This window comes from Amphiprion ocellaris, chromosome 9, assembly GCF_022539595.1.
Source record: "Amphiprion ocellaris isolate individual 3 ecotype Okinawa chromosome 9, ASM2253959v1, whole genome shotgun sequence".
Taxonomy (NCBI): domain Eukaryota; kingdom Metazoa; phylum Chordata; class Actinopteri; family Pomacentridae; genus Amphiprion; species Amphiprion ocellaris.
Genome location: NC_072774.1, coordinates 21,046,422 through 21,062,084, shown reverse-complemented (window position 1 = coordinate 21,062,084; position 15,663 = coordinate 21,046,422). Strand labels below are relative to the sequence as shown.

At 42.9% G+C, this 15,663-nt stretch overlaps 2 protein-coding genes across 2 annotated transcripts in view; both read right to left on the bottom strand.

Annotated features, from left to right (window-relative positions):
* The window catches only part of cadm4 (cell adhesion molecule 4), a 144,699-nt gene extending 141,374 nt beyond the window's left edge, over positions 1-3,325 (bottom strand). The window contains exon 1 of the mRNA XM_023262451.3: positions 2,950-3,325. Coding sequence (XP_023118219.1) covers positions 2,950-3,022 — 73 coding nt within the window. The 5' untranslated portion in view covers positions 3,023-3,325. The remainder of the gene's footprint in view (positions 1-2,949) is intronic.
* A 3,101-nt stretch (positions 3,326-6,426) lies between these two features.
* On the bottom strand, positions 6,427-15,327 carry si:ch211-79k12.1 (uncharacterized protein LOC568891 homolog). The gene is made up of 7 exons (XM_023262454.3): positions 15,169-15,327; positions 14,356-14,477; positions 13,411-13,609; positions 12,256-12,401; positions 9,997-10,141; positions 8,145-8,289; positions 6,427-7,163 (listed from the first exon to the last, which is right to left on the bottom strand). The coding sequence occupies exons 1-7, from the start codon at positions 15,218-15,220 to the stop codon at positions 7,076-7,078; spliced, it is 897 nt and encodes a 298-aa protein (XP_023118222.2). The 5' UTR covers positions 15,221-15,327; the 3' UTR covers positions 6,427-7,075.
* Between the last annotated feature and the right edge of the window lie 336 nt (positions 15,328-15,663).

Below are 15,663 nucleotides of genomic sequence, written 5' to 3'. Positions count from 1 at the left end.
ATTACCCTCCAAAGTTCGGATCAAAGAATAAACCTTGGCTTACGGTGAAGACGTTTTCAGTGCAATAAAGAACAAAGACACATAAATAGCAAGCGCAGCACAATGTGGAAGAAAGTAAAAGGCGATCATGATGCAAACTGTGCATGACAAGCATCAAAAACTACGAATGAGCTCAGACAAACTCTCACATACAAGCAGGACCGTTGCTCTGTTCAGAAGAAACTCCCATGTGGTACATAAGTTGTCTATAGGCAAGGTGTACATCTCTGCACCTATGTGTGCTCATACGTGTCCATATTTTTAGGTTTGGTCTGTACAGCATTTCCCTTGATGTTTGTGTTTACACGCCAAGCCTCCCTTCTGTGACTCACAGCGACATTGATTTATGCATGGCTTCTGTGTATGTGTGTGTGTGTGTGTGTGTGTGTGTGTGTGTGTGTGTGTGTCGCTTGCACACATATACCAGCTATAATTGGTATTCAAATCTCCTCCTACAAGTACGTCCAACTGCTGCCGTTTTTCAACCACCAGAGCCTCAGCCAAGGTCCAAACAGGATGATGGGGAACAAGCTCAAACGGATGGCGCTCATTGCACACATTCGAATAAACAAATGGAGGTGATTTAATGCACACAGCGATAACGCAGGTGGTAATGGAGGCAAAGGAGAGAAATGGGGATGAGGGTGTGAGAATGGGAGTGATGGAGGGCAGCCATTAAGGGTGGGCTTGCAGCAGAGGTGGAGTTAACGGCATTTGTTACTGTACGTGCCGTGTTAAGTTTGGCCCACAGCTGCTGTGGCTCAGGCCCCTCCACAAAGCCATGCACCCTGCGCACAAACACACGGCACTGACTCTATGTGTGTGTGTTTGTGTGCATGTGTCCCTTAGGCCTGCCCGTCAGACATACTGTGAAGTCTTTCTGCCTTTCTTCTTCCTTCTTCTTTCACTCTTTTCTGCCTCTCTTGCTCTCTCCATCATTCTATGCCTCTGTCTCTCCCTCATTCTACAAAGGAGGGCCAAGGCCTGCAGCCTCGCTATCTTCACAGCACCCTCTCCATCTATCTCTCCACTCATCTGTCTATCTACCCAATCAATCTGTCCGAATCTATCCTGGAATAATAATTACACCCATCCCCTCCCTCTTTTTTCCTTTCCTTAAGAATGATGGAAGAAAAATTACCAAAACGTGGGTGACTTCTCTAAAATAAGAAATTTAGTGCACACATAGTATATGTGCAAATGTGCTACTGTGTTCAGAAACATCCTTACATTACCTCCCATCCCTCCCTCTCCTCCCCCCCAGCCTGTCTCTCTCGGCCCCTGTCAGAGGCTAGATTAATGACAGTGATCAGTGAGCAGCCCCCAGCAGAGGTTGCCCGCAGCTTAGGCAAAACTCAGCACTGTAAGCAGCACACGAGCACCGCATTTAGACAAACTGACATAATGCACATTTACTCGCAACGCAGACGCATATTCAGAAATGTGCACCCAGAAACGCACAAAAACCTCTTACACAAGACTCCTGCTAGACTAACATACAAACAACTACAGCTCATGCATACAAATCAACCAACCACTGTTCCCGAACCAGACACACAAACAGACACACACACACACACACACACACACACACACAAACACGGTCCAGGGAAGAAATCAATAGACAGGCCATGGTAAGGCTGGTAGAAGTGCTGCCAGGGGAATGTCTATGGAGCGATTACAGGTGCAGCCTGCATACAACAGACATCATCACAACGGCACAACACGCAAGTCTGACTGTGACAATGCCCCGAGCCTAGCATTTAACCCTTTCACTGCCTCAGGACAATGTAAACAAAGCCCCACGGACACACACGCCAGGGCAGCAACATCTGCATGGACTTCATCATTCCTGCTCCGGTCAGAATCACTGATGCTTTGGGTGAAATTTAATACGGCTTCTTGTGAGTTTATATTTCTATTCACATCCAAGCAGATGGCCCAGAATATCAGACTGAAGTTGCTCAGAGTCATGATCAAGTCCAAATCCCCATTTTGCAGCAGCTGCACTTGTTAGAGGCTACTGAGTGACCATATTGTGTACATAAAGGAAGCAGTGCAGGAGTATAAGCTGAGGTGTTCCAGCAGGGGAGACGAAAAGCAACAAAGCAGGTGCCATTACGCTGCTTTGTAATAGATTGTTAGATGTTATTGTATCTGATAAGGTGAGGTCTCACAGGTCTTTTCAGTGCCTCGCTCTACTGCAGAATATAAAAGCAGTAAGGAGCATCACCACTGCTGGCTCTGGTGTGTGTGACACGCGTCTGGTCCACTGCGGGCATTTGTTATGAGCTCTCATGTGACTGTCAGATATATTCTGTCAAAGCCGTGTGCATGCATGACTGTACATCCCATCCTGTCACACACAGTGGCAGTGATATCATAGCCCACATCCCAATCCACGGCCACTCCGCATGAACGCTGTGACGCACGAGGGTCAACGGAGCGTGGAATCTTTCAGAGAATATTTCTACGATTGGGCAAAAAAAAAAAAAAAAAAAAAAGTGACAACAAGCCTGCGCCTTTCACTTTTCTTTTCATCTCTCGGAGTGTCAGGGGATTTTTCCAGCTCGGCAATTTGCGGAAAGTGGTCAACACAGTGAGTCATACCCAAGTAAGTACAGCACGCTAGCGCAAAGAGCTTTGATTCCAATTACCCAGTGGGGAGGGTATTAACAATGGTGCGCAAAATGATTGAAAACTGGTGCACGTGTTTTTATCCCGGCGTGCACTCCTCCTCCTCCTCCTCCTCCTCCTCCTTCTCTGACTGACAAGTCACAATAGACAAGGTGCGTTCAGAAGCATTATTCAGCCGGTTCTCAGCGGATGGCAAACTTGCACGGAAAAAGCACCGCCTCATCACACTCTTCCCATTCACATCACACTCTCACTTTCCCGTTCGAGCCTTACCAGTGTTCACCAGGCAGGCGACTGTGATGATGGTGAGAGGGACGCAGTAGTTCCACACGGTCACGAAAGCCATCGCTGATATTCCCCCTCTAATCTCTTCCTTAGTATTCCTCTTCCTCGGAGAAATCAGAGTGACATGAACCCGCAGGTTCACTCTCCGATTGCGCCTTCAGCGTCTCTGTTTGTCTGTGAGCGTGTGTGTATGTGCGTGAGAGTGTGTGTGTACGTAAGCGCGCACGCGTGCTCCTGTGCGTGGACGACTGTGAGTGTTTATCAAGCGCTCGGAGCGTAACAGCAGCTCTTTACACAGTAATGCTGCCTCTCATACACACCCACTTCCCCTCTCCCGCTGAATGCCTGAATATGACGGCTTGGCCGGTTCTTCTTGGTTACTTTACATTGTAAATATATTTCAAAGCTTGCCAATAGGGCGGGGCGTGCGTCTTTCTGACCAATCGCAGATAGCAGGAGCAGGTGGAGGGGCGTGCGGAGGAGAAAGAGGGGTTGGGCTTTTTAAAAAGAAATGTGCTATACAAGAAGAGGAACTGGGGAGGGAAGAGGGGCAGCATCTTCCAGTTAATTGAAATCAATTCGCTCTAAACGTGATTGATAACCAACATTAATTTCCCGACGCAAATAAGCAATTTATTTCAAATTCCGCCCCAAGGACTGCAAAGGATGTGGATCCCAGTGATTAAAATAACGAAAATGAAACTGATTTTTGTTGTTTGAATTAAAAGACAACAATGTTGCGATTATTAATTGCATTCTGAAATCAATCAATCTGCAAGACTATGCAGATTAAGACTCAGGTGCGTGTCGGTCCGTGTGTGGGACGTGTCAGGTGAGTTCACCTCTCTCCAAGACTCACATTCTGGCCAACAGGAGGTACTTTCTCTGCGGCGCTGTTGTTGTTTTTTGTAATTACTTTTTGCCTATTTGGTGATGAAAACTAGAGGAAACTCACTGCCAAATAAGTTTATGCAGCAGCCTCTGGGTGTTTGGAGATTAAATTCAGTTGCAGGAGCTGCTTTGTCTCCAAATGTGCATAGAACTCATCAAGGAATGCAGGGAGCAGACCTGGGTGTATTCCGTTAAATCGCCTTTCCCAATGACGTTAATGGCCCGGAACAAAAACTTGCGCCACGGACGAGTCAGTGTTTCTGCTCATCTGTAGTCAGGGGCTATTAGATCCTGCTAAAGGGGCTCTTTAACTTTACCCTCATGCTGTGGCCACAGTTTGCCCATAATTGTGTTTTCCAGTCAGAGAGCGCTGCTCCATTATGAAAATTGTTTCTCTTTCCACATCTCTTTTCCCCTCCCTAATCTAGTGTTTTACTATGGACTTATAGCCTACAAGTCTTGAAGGCATCTTTTGGAAACTGTATCTTTGGCGCCCCCTTCAGGTCACATTAGAGATAGCACGTTATGGGTCTCCAGTCTGCTTTGGCCTCTCTCTCATCTATCACAAATCCTCCAGACATTTTGGTCAGTTTAGTTCAAACAATCTGAGAAGTTCAAACAGGCAGTAAAGCATCAAAGCAGTCCATTAATATTAATATTAATGTTTCTATCTTCGACTTCCCTGAAAACGCTTTGAACTTTCGCTCCTTATCTGACCTTTGCTGATGGATCTGTGTGAGATCTTAAAAGTGTCAGCTTCAGGCTCTCTCCACTCGGTGATGTTATTCCTCAACACAAGTTTTCACCTTGTTGTTTTGCAGAGGATAATATCTGCCCCACTCATTCCCCAACTCCCATCCCTTCCCATTTTTCCCCGTCAGCCTCTCTGCGAGTGTTTGTTCCCGGGTTGGCAGGGAGTCGGTGGCAGCAGCTCCCTCGCACCAGATGGGGCATTGTCAGGAAGTAATGAGGGGAAAACACCTGCTTCTCCAGCGAACTCCACTCCTTCATTTTCAGCCATTTGACACAACATATGCAGTATGCACATACAAAACCAAGTGACCGTGACGAGAACAGCGGTAGGCAATGACATGGAGTTACAAATGCCTGGCACTACAATGCATTAGTCAGTGAGGTGCCATGTTTGCTGTAACTCACCTCTACATGATCTGTACCGAAGGCCACCATGAAGCTTGTGTACCAGATTAACTGTTGGCAAAGGTAAAGGTCCGCCTGATTTGAATGTCGCACATCTACATCTTTCCACTGTTAGGATCCTGCCTGCAAACTGTTTTTGTCTGCTCTGTATGCAGTGCACAGCCCCTGCATCACCCTAAGCTGTTGTCCAGTGGTTTATCCATGAGGCAGTATCAAGGTCAAAATGTCACTGTAAACTACACTTCTCTCCCTCCCAACCAGAGCTGTGTACCTCAGGGACAGCTCTACTGTGTGAAATTCCTGATACATAATCTTGTCTTTTCTAGCCAACCAGCTGAAGCCCCAGGACCAGAGCCCACTAGGGAGCACAGTGTTTCACTCATGACTGACTCAAAGGCCAAAACAAAATGGTGCTTGCTGGCATTTAGCATGCAGGAGGGGATTTTAAATTTACCACGCTGTATTTTTTTTATTCCATTGGAGCGTGATAATTTTTTTTAAAAACTATTTCTGTTTGGGTTACAGTCTCTAAACCTGTTGTTTCTATTTTTCTGAGCTTGACCTAAGACATAAAGTAAGCAGAAGTTTGCAGAGTTGGAAAAGAAATACAAAGGGTCTGTAAAATGCTCAGCAGAGGATGGCTGCGGCAGAACTGAGCTGTACAGGTTTGAATAATCAGTTTAATAACATTATCCTGGCTGTGCTCTGTGGCGCATGCACCCGTTAATGTCATTGTTAAACTGCCGCTTCGCCCATTATTAACAACTGCCCACGGTCAACCACACACTGATAATAAAACCACATAAAACCCAACATAACTTCAACAGACAAGCGTAATGAAATTCTCAGTATTATGAGCACGGTTATGGTAATAAGCGATGGTGGTGCGGCACAGCATTAAGGGTTACAAGGCAACAGAGGAGAAAATTAAAAAGATGAAGTTGTAGTCTATGATGCTTATTTTGAGGGGGAATCAGAATAGACTAAATCTCGCTCGGTTAAAGAGAAACCAGCAGTGGCAAACTATGCCTGCTCTTGTAATGGCTGCACAAAGTTTCAAGGTTACCCGACTGCACAATTACTCTCACTGTATGAGTCTTTATGTGTGAATACAACTCCATACATGTGTAGCCAAACTGAGGCTGGCTGCTTACAGGTAGACGGGGAAGGAGACAGGGATGCACCGGCACAGTGCTCTGAGTAAAGGTCATTGTTGAGAGTAAGGTCTTTCAGACTGAAGAGGAAGGTTGGTAAACAAGCTGATGCAAGCCCAGGATGGCACTGGATCGAGAAGATGAGCAGCCAAGCGAACTGCATGTCCGGTTTTCACCAGGCTGTCAATACTCCCTGACCTCTTTTGTATCTCTAAAAGGCAACAAAATCAATGGCACACTGGAAGGCAGTAAATAGCGAGACTTTTTTTTGTAAAAGCCATTTAATATCACAGATATCTAAAGTGCAGTAAATTAAATATGAGAGTGCAATGTGCTTGAGAGCTGTCACGGTAAAGATATTATAATAGCGCTCTCAAAGCTGCTTTGAGCTGGCTCTGATTTGGAGAAAAATAAAATCTGAAAGGGAAACAAATCAGCACCTTGGCCTATCACCAAAATGTTTCACTCATAATAAACAGCTGAGCAATTATGTTTGCAGGTGAAAGGAAAGAATTGCATGTGGAGTCTTTTCAGCTCTTACAACTCTTCATCATCATTTTGCTAAGAATGTAGTCCACCGTTTTTCGTGCTTAAGAATAAATGAAAAGAAAATTGCCCACCTCTCTGTCCAAGACACATAACTGCAACCTACACCCACAAGCAAAGCTGCTTTGGCATCTCTAAAGAAATCATTTGCCCTGCAGTGTGTTTATACACCCAGTTTGTTACCGATTTTGATTTTTGCTCTCCTCCCAGTTTACCAATATCCCTATCTACCTATCTCCTCTCCTCCCTCTCTCCTCCCACAGCATCTCCTTTATGCTAGCCTTCATTTTCTGGCCACCCACTCCATCTTCCTCTTTTCTCACTCCATCCGTCCCCCATTCTCCTCCTTCCACCTGTCTCTGTAGTCACACCAGAGGTTGTTTGTCTCCGCTTGTGGAGGGTAGGGACTCGACACTTGCTTTGTAGATGGGCTTTTTCTGAGACCGGTCATCACTGGAGAGGGAACGAAAGGGAAAGACAGAGGAGCATGATTATCAGTGTATCGATCTCCAAGCAGACACTCAAAAAATATAAGTGGGGAAATTATAGACTAGAACTGAGTGCTGGAGCTATACCTGGCTGTTATATGAAAGTCAATTATCCACTCTTTTGCTATCTGTATCTTGTTGTACACACATGTTTGAACACTTATGCATTTGTAAGAATTAAGCCTTTTTAACGTCATCACAAATATACAGAATATATTTTATGAACCAGGCTCTTTCTGCCTACTGAAAACTCTCAGTCCATATGGAAAAGTAGTTAATCAGTGAAGCTACATGAGGTCATGGTACACATTAACATGTTGTCAGCTTATGGTATTAATGGGAGTGCCGCTAATTTCTTCATCATTGTTGCAGCCATTTTTATACTTCAAGTACGATGCAGAAAATTTCATTTGCTGCTATTATCTAAAGCTTTTTAGGAGCAGAAAGTGTATGGAAACACATGGGAGAGGAGGAGGAAGCATGGAAGAGATCAAGAATGAGGTCAGGTAGGTCAGACCTGCTGAGATAGGATTTAATATTCAGTGTGGTTAATGCCTTTTCAAACACAGGGCCCAGTGTGCTCATGTGGAAAGTTTTTTTTTTTTTCCGCACTCACACAGTGAAGGATACAGCAAGGTGCACAATATCACACACATTAAAATACACACACTGTAACTGAAATGGCCTTGGTTCTATCCCATGAGACAGAATGAAATATTGTAGCTATGGTCAAATCTGTAATATAAAGTCAAACTGCAGGAGGAGAGAAGGGGAATGGGTTAGGGAAAATAGGAAAGTGAATGTGGCTGAACAGATGCACACTTTCACTTGCATTTAAAGACAGGTTATCCATCTGATTCTAAACATTTTTAAATGAAGATTTCATGTTAAGCAAAGTGATTATGAAAGATGACGAGACATAAACGATCAAAAAGTCATTTCTTACATGGGCCCTTTGCTGGTCTTGGCCTGCTTGGTCCTGCGGCAGATGAACACACCGACGGAGAGGATGGCGGTCAAAAGAGCTACTGCCGCCGCCGAGGTCATCAAAATGAGACGGCCATTACTCGTCTCATACCAGGGGGCATCCTCTTTGGGACAGATCAGACAGACATGAAGGGAAACAGGCATCATGCAGAATCTGACATCAGCAAAACTATGAGCTTTGCACCTTTAGGCAAAGCTTCTAAAAGCAAACACATTTGTAGAAGACAAAAGTGTCTGTCTGGAGTTCAGACAGTCATGGCCCCACACAGAGCACTGATCAATTTTCTAAATTTCTGTGAATAAGTTCTCAATTTATATATAATGTTTGAAAAGGGAATTCAGTAAACCGGGTCTTGAGTGCTGTGATCATAGTAAAAAGACAGAAAAAAAAGTTCTGAGAATTGAAGGCAGCAAATACTATTCATATATACAGCACTGTCTTATGTTAAGAGGGTTTCTTAGAAGCTATGAGTCACACAGGTTAACACAAAGAACATTTGCTTTGGTGTTTGTATTGAAGTGCAACTGCATAGCAACAGCAGTGGCATGGAGTGTTTCTCATCACAACTTCAAGGATAAGCAGACATTAATTAGTACATGTGCTTTAGATAAGATGAAAGAGATATGGTGGAGCAAAGTGACCAATTAGTCAATTGTAGCAGTAATAGGATAAGTATACTATAATAAATAACATGCATTGGCTTGATTGCATTTTTATAGGTTGCATAATTTCAACTATTGAAATCACCAGGCTCATGAATCCTTCTGGATGAGAGAACAGTGTTTAAAAAACTGCAGTGCATTAACAATGTGTAATCATCTCACAGGTCACTGATAAAGATGATGAAGACAGATGAAGTGCTGTGAATTGCATTAGCTAAAATGTAATGAAATTAATTCTCCTCTTGAAAGAAATGATCATGTTTCGTGAGAAATAAGATAATTTGTCAGTCATACAGACTCTGAAAAAGACAAACTGTCACCCATGAGACATTTGTTTGCAAAAGCTGCTCTTTTGCGACACTGTGTCCACTTGTTATTATCAAGCACAATAATATAATGTATTCCTTATGATAATGTTAGAAAGACCAAGGGATGTACACAATTAACACTGGGGGAAGAAATAAATGAAAACAACAAAGGCCATGAATTTTACTTTTTAATTGCTCATGAATATTTTTCATTTCTGTGTCCTAATGTTTGAAGTGTTATTTCTGTCAAAAGAAAAACAAATCAAAGGTCAGTTAAAAACTATTGCTTTATTTAAAGTTAGTGACATCCTACATTGCCATTTATTTATGATATTTGAAATGTATTATGCCCTCTGGTATGATCAGCTCACATGTTTGACATTTTAGAGGCAATTTAATTTTTGGACAGAGTCACCTTTTTTTTTTTTTTTTTTTATACATGTGATGTTTTATTAAATGTCTTTACCTCTCTTTGTTGAAGCATCACATTGTTTTTTCATGCTTTTCTCTGCATTTCTACTGCAGACACATTATACCTCAAGTCTGCACTAGTTCTCAGATATGTAAAGGTTTCACACTCATAACTAAAACGTCTGCATATGCTCCTGATGGCGTAATAGCCTGGAAATACCTAACCTTGTGACATTTGAGTGGTTAGCGAAGGAGGAAATAGAACGCAGTGTTTTTTGTTTTTGCTTAAGGGATGTTGACGGGTGAATTTCCCTGCAGTTACAAAGAAAACTCAAACTAGTTTTGAGAAAAAGGAAGTGGGATACACCCCCCTGAGACTCACAAAGGACAACACTCCTGGTCCAGGTAGATCTAAAATCTTTATCTTACCAGGCAGAACGGTGATGCTGATGGTGCGTTTCTTGCTGAGGGACTCCACAGAAGGATGCTCAGCCATGCAAGTGTACTGTCCTTCATCCACCGCACTCACCTTCCTCAGTGTCAGCGTAGAGGAAGGCAGGATCCAGTCGTTACCCTGAGAGGGGAAAACATACAACAAAGGGTGTAAAAAAAAAAAGTAAGGAAAATTTGGAAGAAAAAACTTGAAGACATGCTTTACTGTACAGATTGTTCTGATCCCTATGAGAATTGACAAATTCGTATAAATTAAAAGTGCACTTGGCTGTGAGCAGAAGAGAGATTGAGAACAGACAATACTAGCTGACAAAAATGAGAGGCAGAGAGAGAGAAAAAAAACTTTCAGACTATCTGACACAGACAGCGTAGGAAGATAAGAGAAAGAGACAGAAATGCAGCAGAAGGTTTTATTTTGGCTGATTTGTGGTAGGAGGGACAATGAGAAAAAGTGAAGTAGAACAAGATGGGGAGAAACAGAGAAACTGTTGCAGGGACAGCGTAAGTAAGACATAACTATCTGCTGGTGTGTGGCCCCTGGAGAGCAGTCCCGAATGTCCTAAATGAAGTGTATTTACCTGAGCGGTAATCCCAGTGAATGAATACACATCGACACAAGTCAATAACCCAGATAACAGCATCATCCGCAAAGAATGATGCTGCAACAACACACTGTTAACACAACACATAATGAGATGGCAAGGGAGCAGGATGAATTGTTGACACAGAAATAGCAGCACTATTATGAGATAGAGCCCAACATGGGAGGAAACAAATAATAGGCCAAACACAAGGATTGGAAAACAAACGAACGTGGAGGAGGGGGGTAAAAAAAAATTACACCATGCAAATGATTTGGCTCCTGGGAGCTGCCGCTCCTGCCAAGAAAGTCCATTTCAATTTGAATGGATCTGAATTAAGAGGATTTCCCATAAAGGCCAGGTCTGGCCAAAGCAGCATTTTGTATGCAAATCCACTGGCTCCCAAAGCAGTGGCCCGTTTCTGCCTCTGTCCTGCTGTCATTACTGGGGGCCAATGTGCCCACGGCAGCTGTCTGTCAAATAGGGCTATTTTGATGCCACTTTCTGCTCCATAACCATTCCTGTCATACATAGAGCAGGGTTACACACACAGATAGAAAAATACACACACACACACTTATCAAACAGGGAGATAGGTTTCATCATGTTTGATCATTTCCTTGAATGTGCCATTACTTTTTTCCTGAGGTCTTCGGACTTGCGTAAGTTTGAATGGATTCACAAGTGAGTCATAAGTCTGGATTCACACAGGAACACTCCTGTCAAGTACAATCATTTTTACTCATTGTCAAAGTACTGTGTATTCAATAAATAACGGCAAAAATCTAAAGCACTACATATGATCATGTGGAGGACAAACAGCATTAGTGGCATAAAATGTCCATAGAATTGGATTTGGACTTGTAAACCCATTAAAACCCCAGATTAGCAGTGACCCTTTAACAAGCATATTAACCCCGAGCCAACTTATCAAGCGGAATAACAAAAGGGGAAACTCGGCAAGTACGTCTGCCTGTTCCCAAGATATCTTAATAGTTGCACAGCTTCATTACACCTCTTACCTGCTGGTAGTAGAAGTGATTTTGATGACACTTTGAAAGCGTAATACCACTTTGTCACCACAAGGCCACAGTGTATCTCCAGACACATCAACTTCTTCGTGTTCTACATGCCAGTTGTCACTATGGCATTTTACACTGAGGCATCTTAATTTCCCCTGGGCAAGGGTTTCTTAGCTCAGTGAAGAGCCCAGTTGAATAATTCAATGCCGGTTAACCAAACACTAAAAAAATCATTAGAAATCTATCCACATAATTGTTTTCAGGTTGACTGGCTCTTGTCTAGACCTCATTAAACTATTAATCCTCTGTAAGTGGGCAAGCTGCAATCCTCAGTGAGTGGTGTGCCTAAGCCAACCGGTCACTTAAATACAGAGCACTTCTTTTGTGGAGGGGATGGAAAGACGACAGGCGAGGGGAAACAAGTGGCTTGAGGAAGTCAGGGACAGAAAGAGAAATGTGTTAAAGGAGGAGAGGAAATTAAGCGAATGCTTGAACAAAGAGGTCAATAGAGACCTAGTCAGACTGGAAAAAATAAAGAGGTCACACTGAGAGACAGCGGCGAGAGGGAGCGGGAAGTTTCCAAAAGCATAATTAGGACGTTGCCGCTGTGGACAATCCCAATGCTTTTTCACCTCTTTGTTCCAGAAGTAGCTGGGCTCTTCTGACGAGCTGGCAGAGCACTTCACCACCACGTCATCTCCGAGTCGCACCCTCAGCTCCTGTGGGACACCCAGGTAGCTGGTGTAGCCCTCCCTGGAAAGTGACAGCTCACCCATATCTAAAATGAGAAGGAGAAAGGATGATGAGGTATTAATGGTGCAAGAAATTTATTATACACTGAAGCAACCTCTTCAAGTGTTTGGGACATGACCGAATGCATGTCTGCACCAGTAGCAGCTATTAAACAGTCTGAGTTTTTGAATATCTTTGAGTACACGGGCTTACATATGAATGCCTCCCAGTAGTACAGGACTGTACCAAGCAATCAATAATAATGATAATAGGCTTCATCTTATCGAAGTCTTTAGAGAGGCAATGTTGTGAATAATGGCTCATTTTCTCTTCCATCTCAATAGATGGCTCACGTCCATCCAGCTCCTGGCTCCTCTCCCCCTCTGTCTCCTTCAGTACTATAGTCCATTCTAATCTGTTCCTCTTATTGATTCCCCCATGAGGCTGAGGAGCCTATCAAACAGCATTTCGGTCGATTTGATGGCCACCGAGACGATAGAGGACACTGAAAATCTGACGAGTTATGCCGCAGATGATGTTTCATGCAACTGTGTATCCTTCACTGACAGCTGCAGATTCAAGCCTCACCAGGGGAATATCTTTGTTTGCTTGGAGTGCAGAAAAAAATAATAAAATGAATGTAGTCTACCTATCACTGGGAGACAGTATTTGCATTTGATCTCTACTTTTTGTGTGTGTGCTTACCCTCCACAGCACAGAGAACAGTCTTTCTGTTTAGTTTTCGTGCATAGACTGTTACCCATGTATAGTCAGGCGTTTTTTTGCATACTTTTTGTTAATGATATCAGTATTCTCAGATATACTACATGTTTCCTAATTGAAAGTGAAATCAAGAAACACTGTATTTTATTCATATATCTTTCTGGCTCACTGGGAGTTTTTTGCCAACGTCTGTTTGACTTCTGCAGGAACATGAAAATCTAAGGATTGTATTCATCAAAAAGGGAAAATACAGCGTCACAGAGTCATTGTTCCACAGACTTTAAGCAGACAGCTCTTTCACAACTCCCACCCATATCAACCCAGGCACTCACAATGCACTTTGAAGGCCAGCGGTTGGGAGGAGTTGTCTGCCTCGGTCACATTGTCGGCGTCTGATACACAGCGGTAGGGCCCCTCGTAGAACCTTCCTGCATAGGGAATAGTCAGGAGCAGACTGCCCTCAGTCTGTGTGATCATCATAGAATAATAGCACCAAGATCTCTCCCAAACTGAGCGCCAAGTCTGCAAGTACTGGGAAAGAGAAAGAAAAAATACTTAAAGAAGGACAGAGAGAAAACATCTTGTTATTTACTTTCAGATTTACTTTCCAAAAATAGAAATAGTCTACTGCAAATTCCGGTAGCAGTAGAATAGCTCTGACCTTATGGAAGTTTAAAGATTAACAAAGTGTCTTGCCTCCTATTCAACTGTGATTACATGAAACTCGGTTAACAGTGACATTAAAATATGTATATATGATTATGGAAGATAAAATAGGTAAAAGTGCATTTCTTTAATTAATATTTGTTTATTGTTGAGGATGACAGTTATTTCAATACATTTTTTTTTAGAAAAATGAAGCCAAATATTAAATTTTGGAAAAAATAAAAAGGAACAATCAAATGACATAACTGTGAAGAGCAATTTGAGTGATTACATTTTATGTGTTGGAATTTTTGTAAAATTCCCCATTGTTGAAACCATGTCAGCTGTTTTATATGATATTGAAATAGAGCAGTTTACTGCCCACCTAGCTTCAGGTGTTGCGATTTAGGCTAGATTATAAATGTCACGTTGTTCACTGAACGATCCCAGCATTATGTACAGTGTCAGTGTGTATAAATGTCACACCTAAGTCAATATGTTTTTGCCCCAGTTATGAAATCAGCAGGAACACTGTAGTTTTGCATTAACTCAAACAATCAGGTCAAAGAGGGTTCTGAATGTACCACTGCTTTCCTCTCACTCTCACCCCCTCATTTGTTCCCATGGCTCACCTTGGAGAAGACCTCAAAGTGGACCTGGCTGATGTTGAGCTCAGAGTCAAAGTACTGGCACTCCAGTGTGATCGTATCTCCCTCCAGAACTGGCTCCGTTGGCCCTTTAATGAGCAAAGTTGCTGGAAGTGGACAGAGATTACAAATGCATGTTACTGATCACAGCATGAATGAACCGGGGACCCAGGAGTGAAGACGTGTTGAGTTGCACTGGGAATCCAGCTGCTGTTCTGTGCAATGCTTTCAAAACAACCTCTCCCTTTCCCTGACATTTCATCCGGGCTCCTGGTGAAAGTGCCAGTCCTCTCAAAGCCACCATGAGCACAGGACCAGCAACAGGTTCTTCAACTTTACTAATGCCAGTGAGAACAGAAGCAGTTTGTCTCTGACTTCAAGCAAGAATTAGAGCACAACACAATTGTTTGCAGATAAGAACAGAATAGATTTTGGCCTCAGCATGCAGTAGTCCATACATAAAATATGTAATTGTTCTTATTGTCAGTCTCTCGGTTATTCCACAAACACTTCCTGCTTTAGTCTGTCTTGTAACCACCAGGGAAAATCCATCAGTGTGACAGAAGAGAAAACAGTGTTTCCTCAAGAGAACGGATCAACTCAAAGACACACAGGCAAGCAGAGAAACAGGCGAGAAAAAACACACAAAGCCCAGGAGCAGAAACAGTATGAATATATTTATGCAAAAAGACCAGATCCAAACATCCACACTTAACGATTAAACCAATATCTCATTATAGAGGAGCAAATAAAATGAAGCTCTTATAATAGTCAGTGAGAAATGTAAACTATATTTACCGTAACTGCCATGAATCAAGGCGGCCACTGCAACAACTAGAAGTGCCTTCATGTCTGTGAAAACCCTTTCAAATGTCAGGAGCAAATCAAAACAACACGTCGTGAGGTCCTACGCAGTTTCTAATGTGAAATGAAAGTTTGATCAGTATTTATGCATCACCGAGTGTAGGCGTGGCTTTGCTCTGTTTTTTTTTTCTTTTCAGGAAGAGCGTTCAAAATAATCTGAAATTCTGAAAGCACAAAAGATGATACACACGTCCATGTCACTGTAGAGACGAAAATGAATGCTAAATAAGCCTTATTACACGTGCACGTGTCTTCTGACTCAGTTTTGCTGATGAGTGTTTACGCTTGAAATACTGTTGATGTGAAGAGTAAATGAAAGACGCGCTGACAGATGATCCAATCACCAAATGCACCCCCACGCATCACGTGTGTCTGAGGGAAGTCGGCGCTCTTACGTTTTCAGTCTGAACTTTGTTGTTAAGGTCGGTG

What these genes read in the sequence shown, in the direction of transcription:
- si:ch211-79k12.1 (XM_023262454.3), bottom strand. Translation starts at nt 15,220, where the DNA reads ATGAAGGCACTTCTAGTTGTTGCAGTGGCCGCCTTGATTCATGGCAGT. An exon ending in GCTGGCCTTCAAAGTGCATT is followed by an intron (nt 12,402 to 13,410) that starts GTGAGTGCCTGG and finishes TTCTCATTTTAG; the next exon opens with ATATGGGTGAGCTGTCACTT. An exon ending in CAGCATCACCGTTCTGCCTG is followed by an intron (nt 8,290 to 9,996) that starts GTAAGATAAAGA and finishes TCTGTCCCAAAG; the next exon opens with AGGATGCCCCCTGGTATGAG.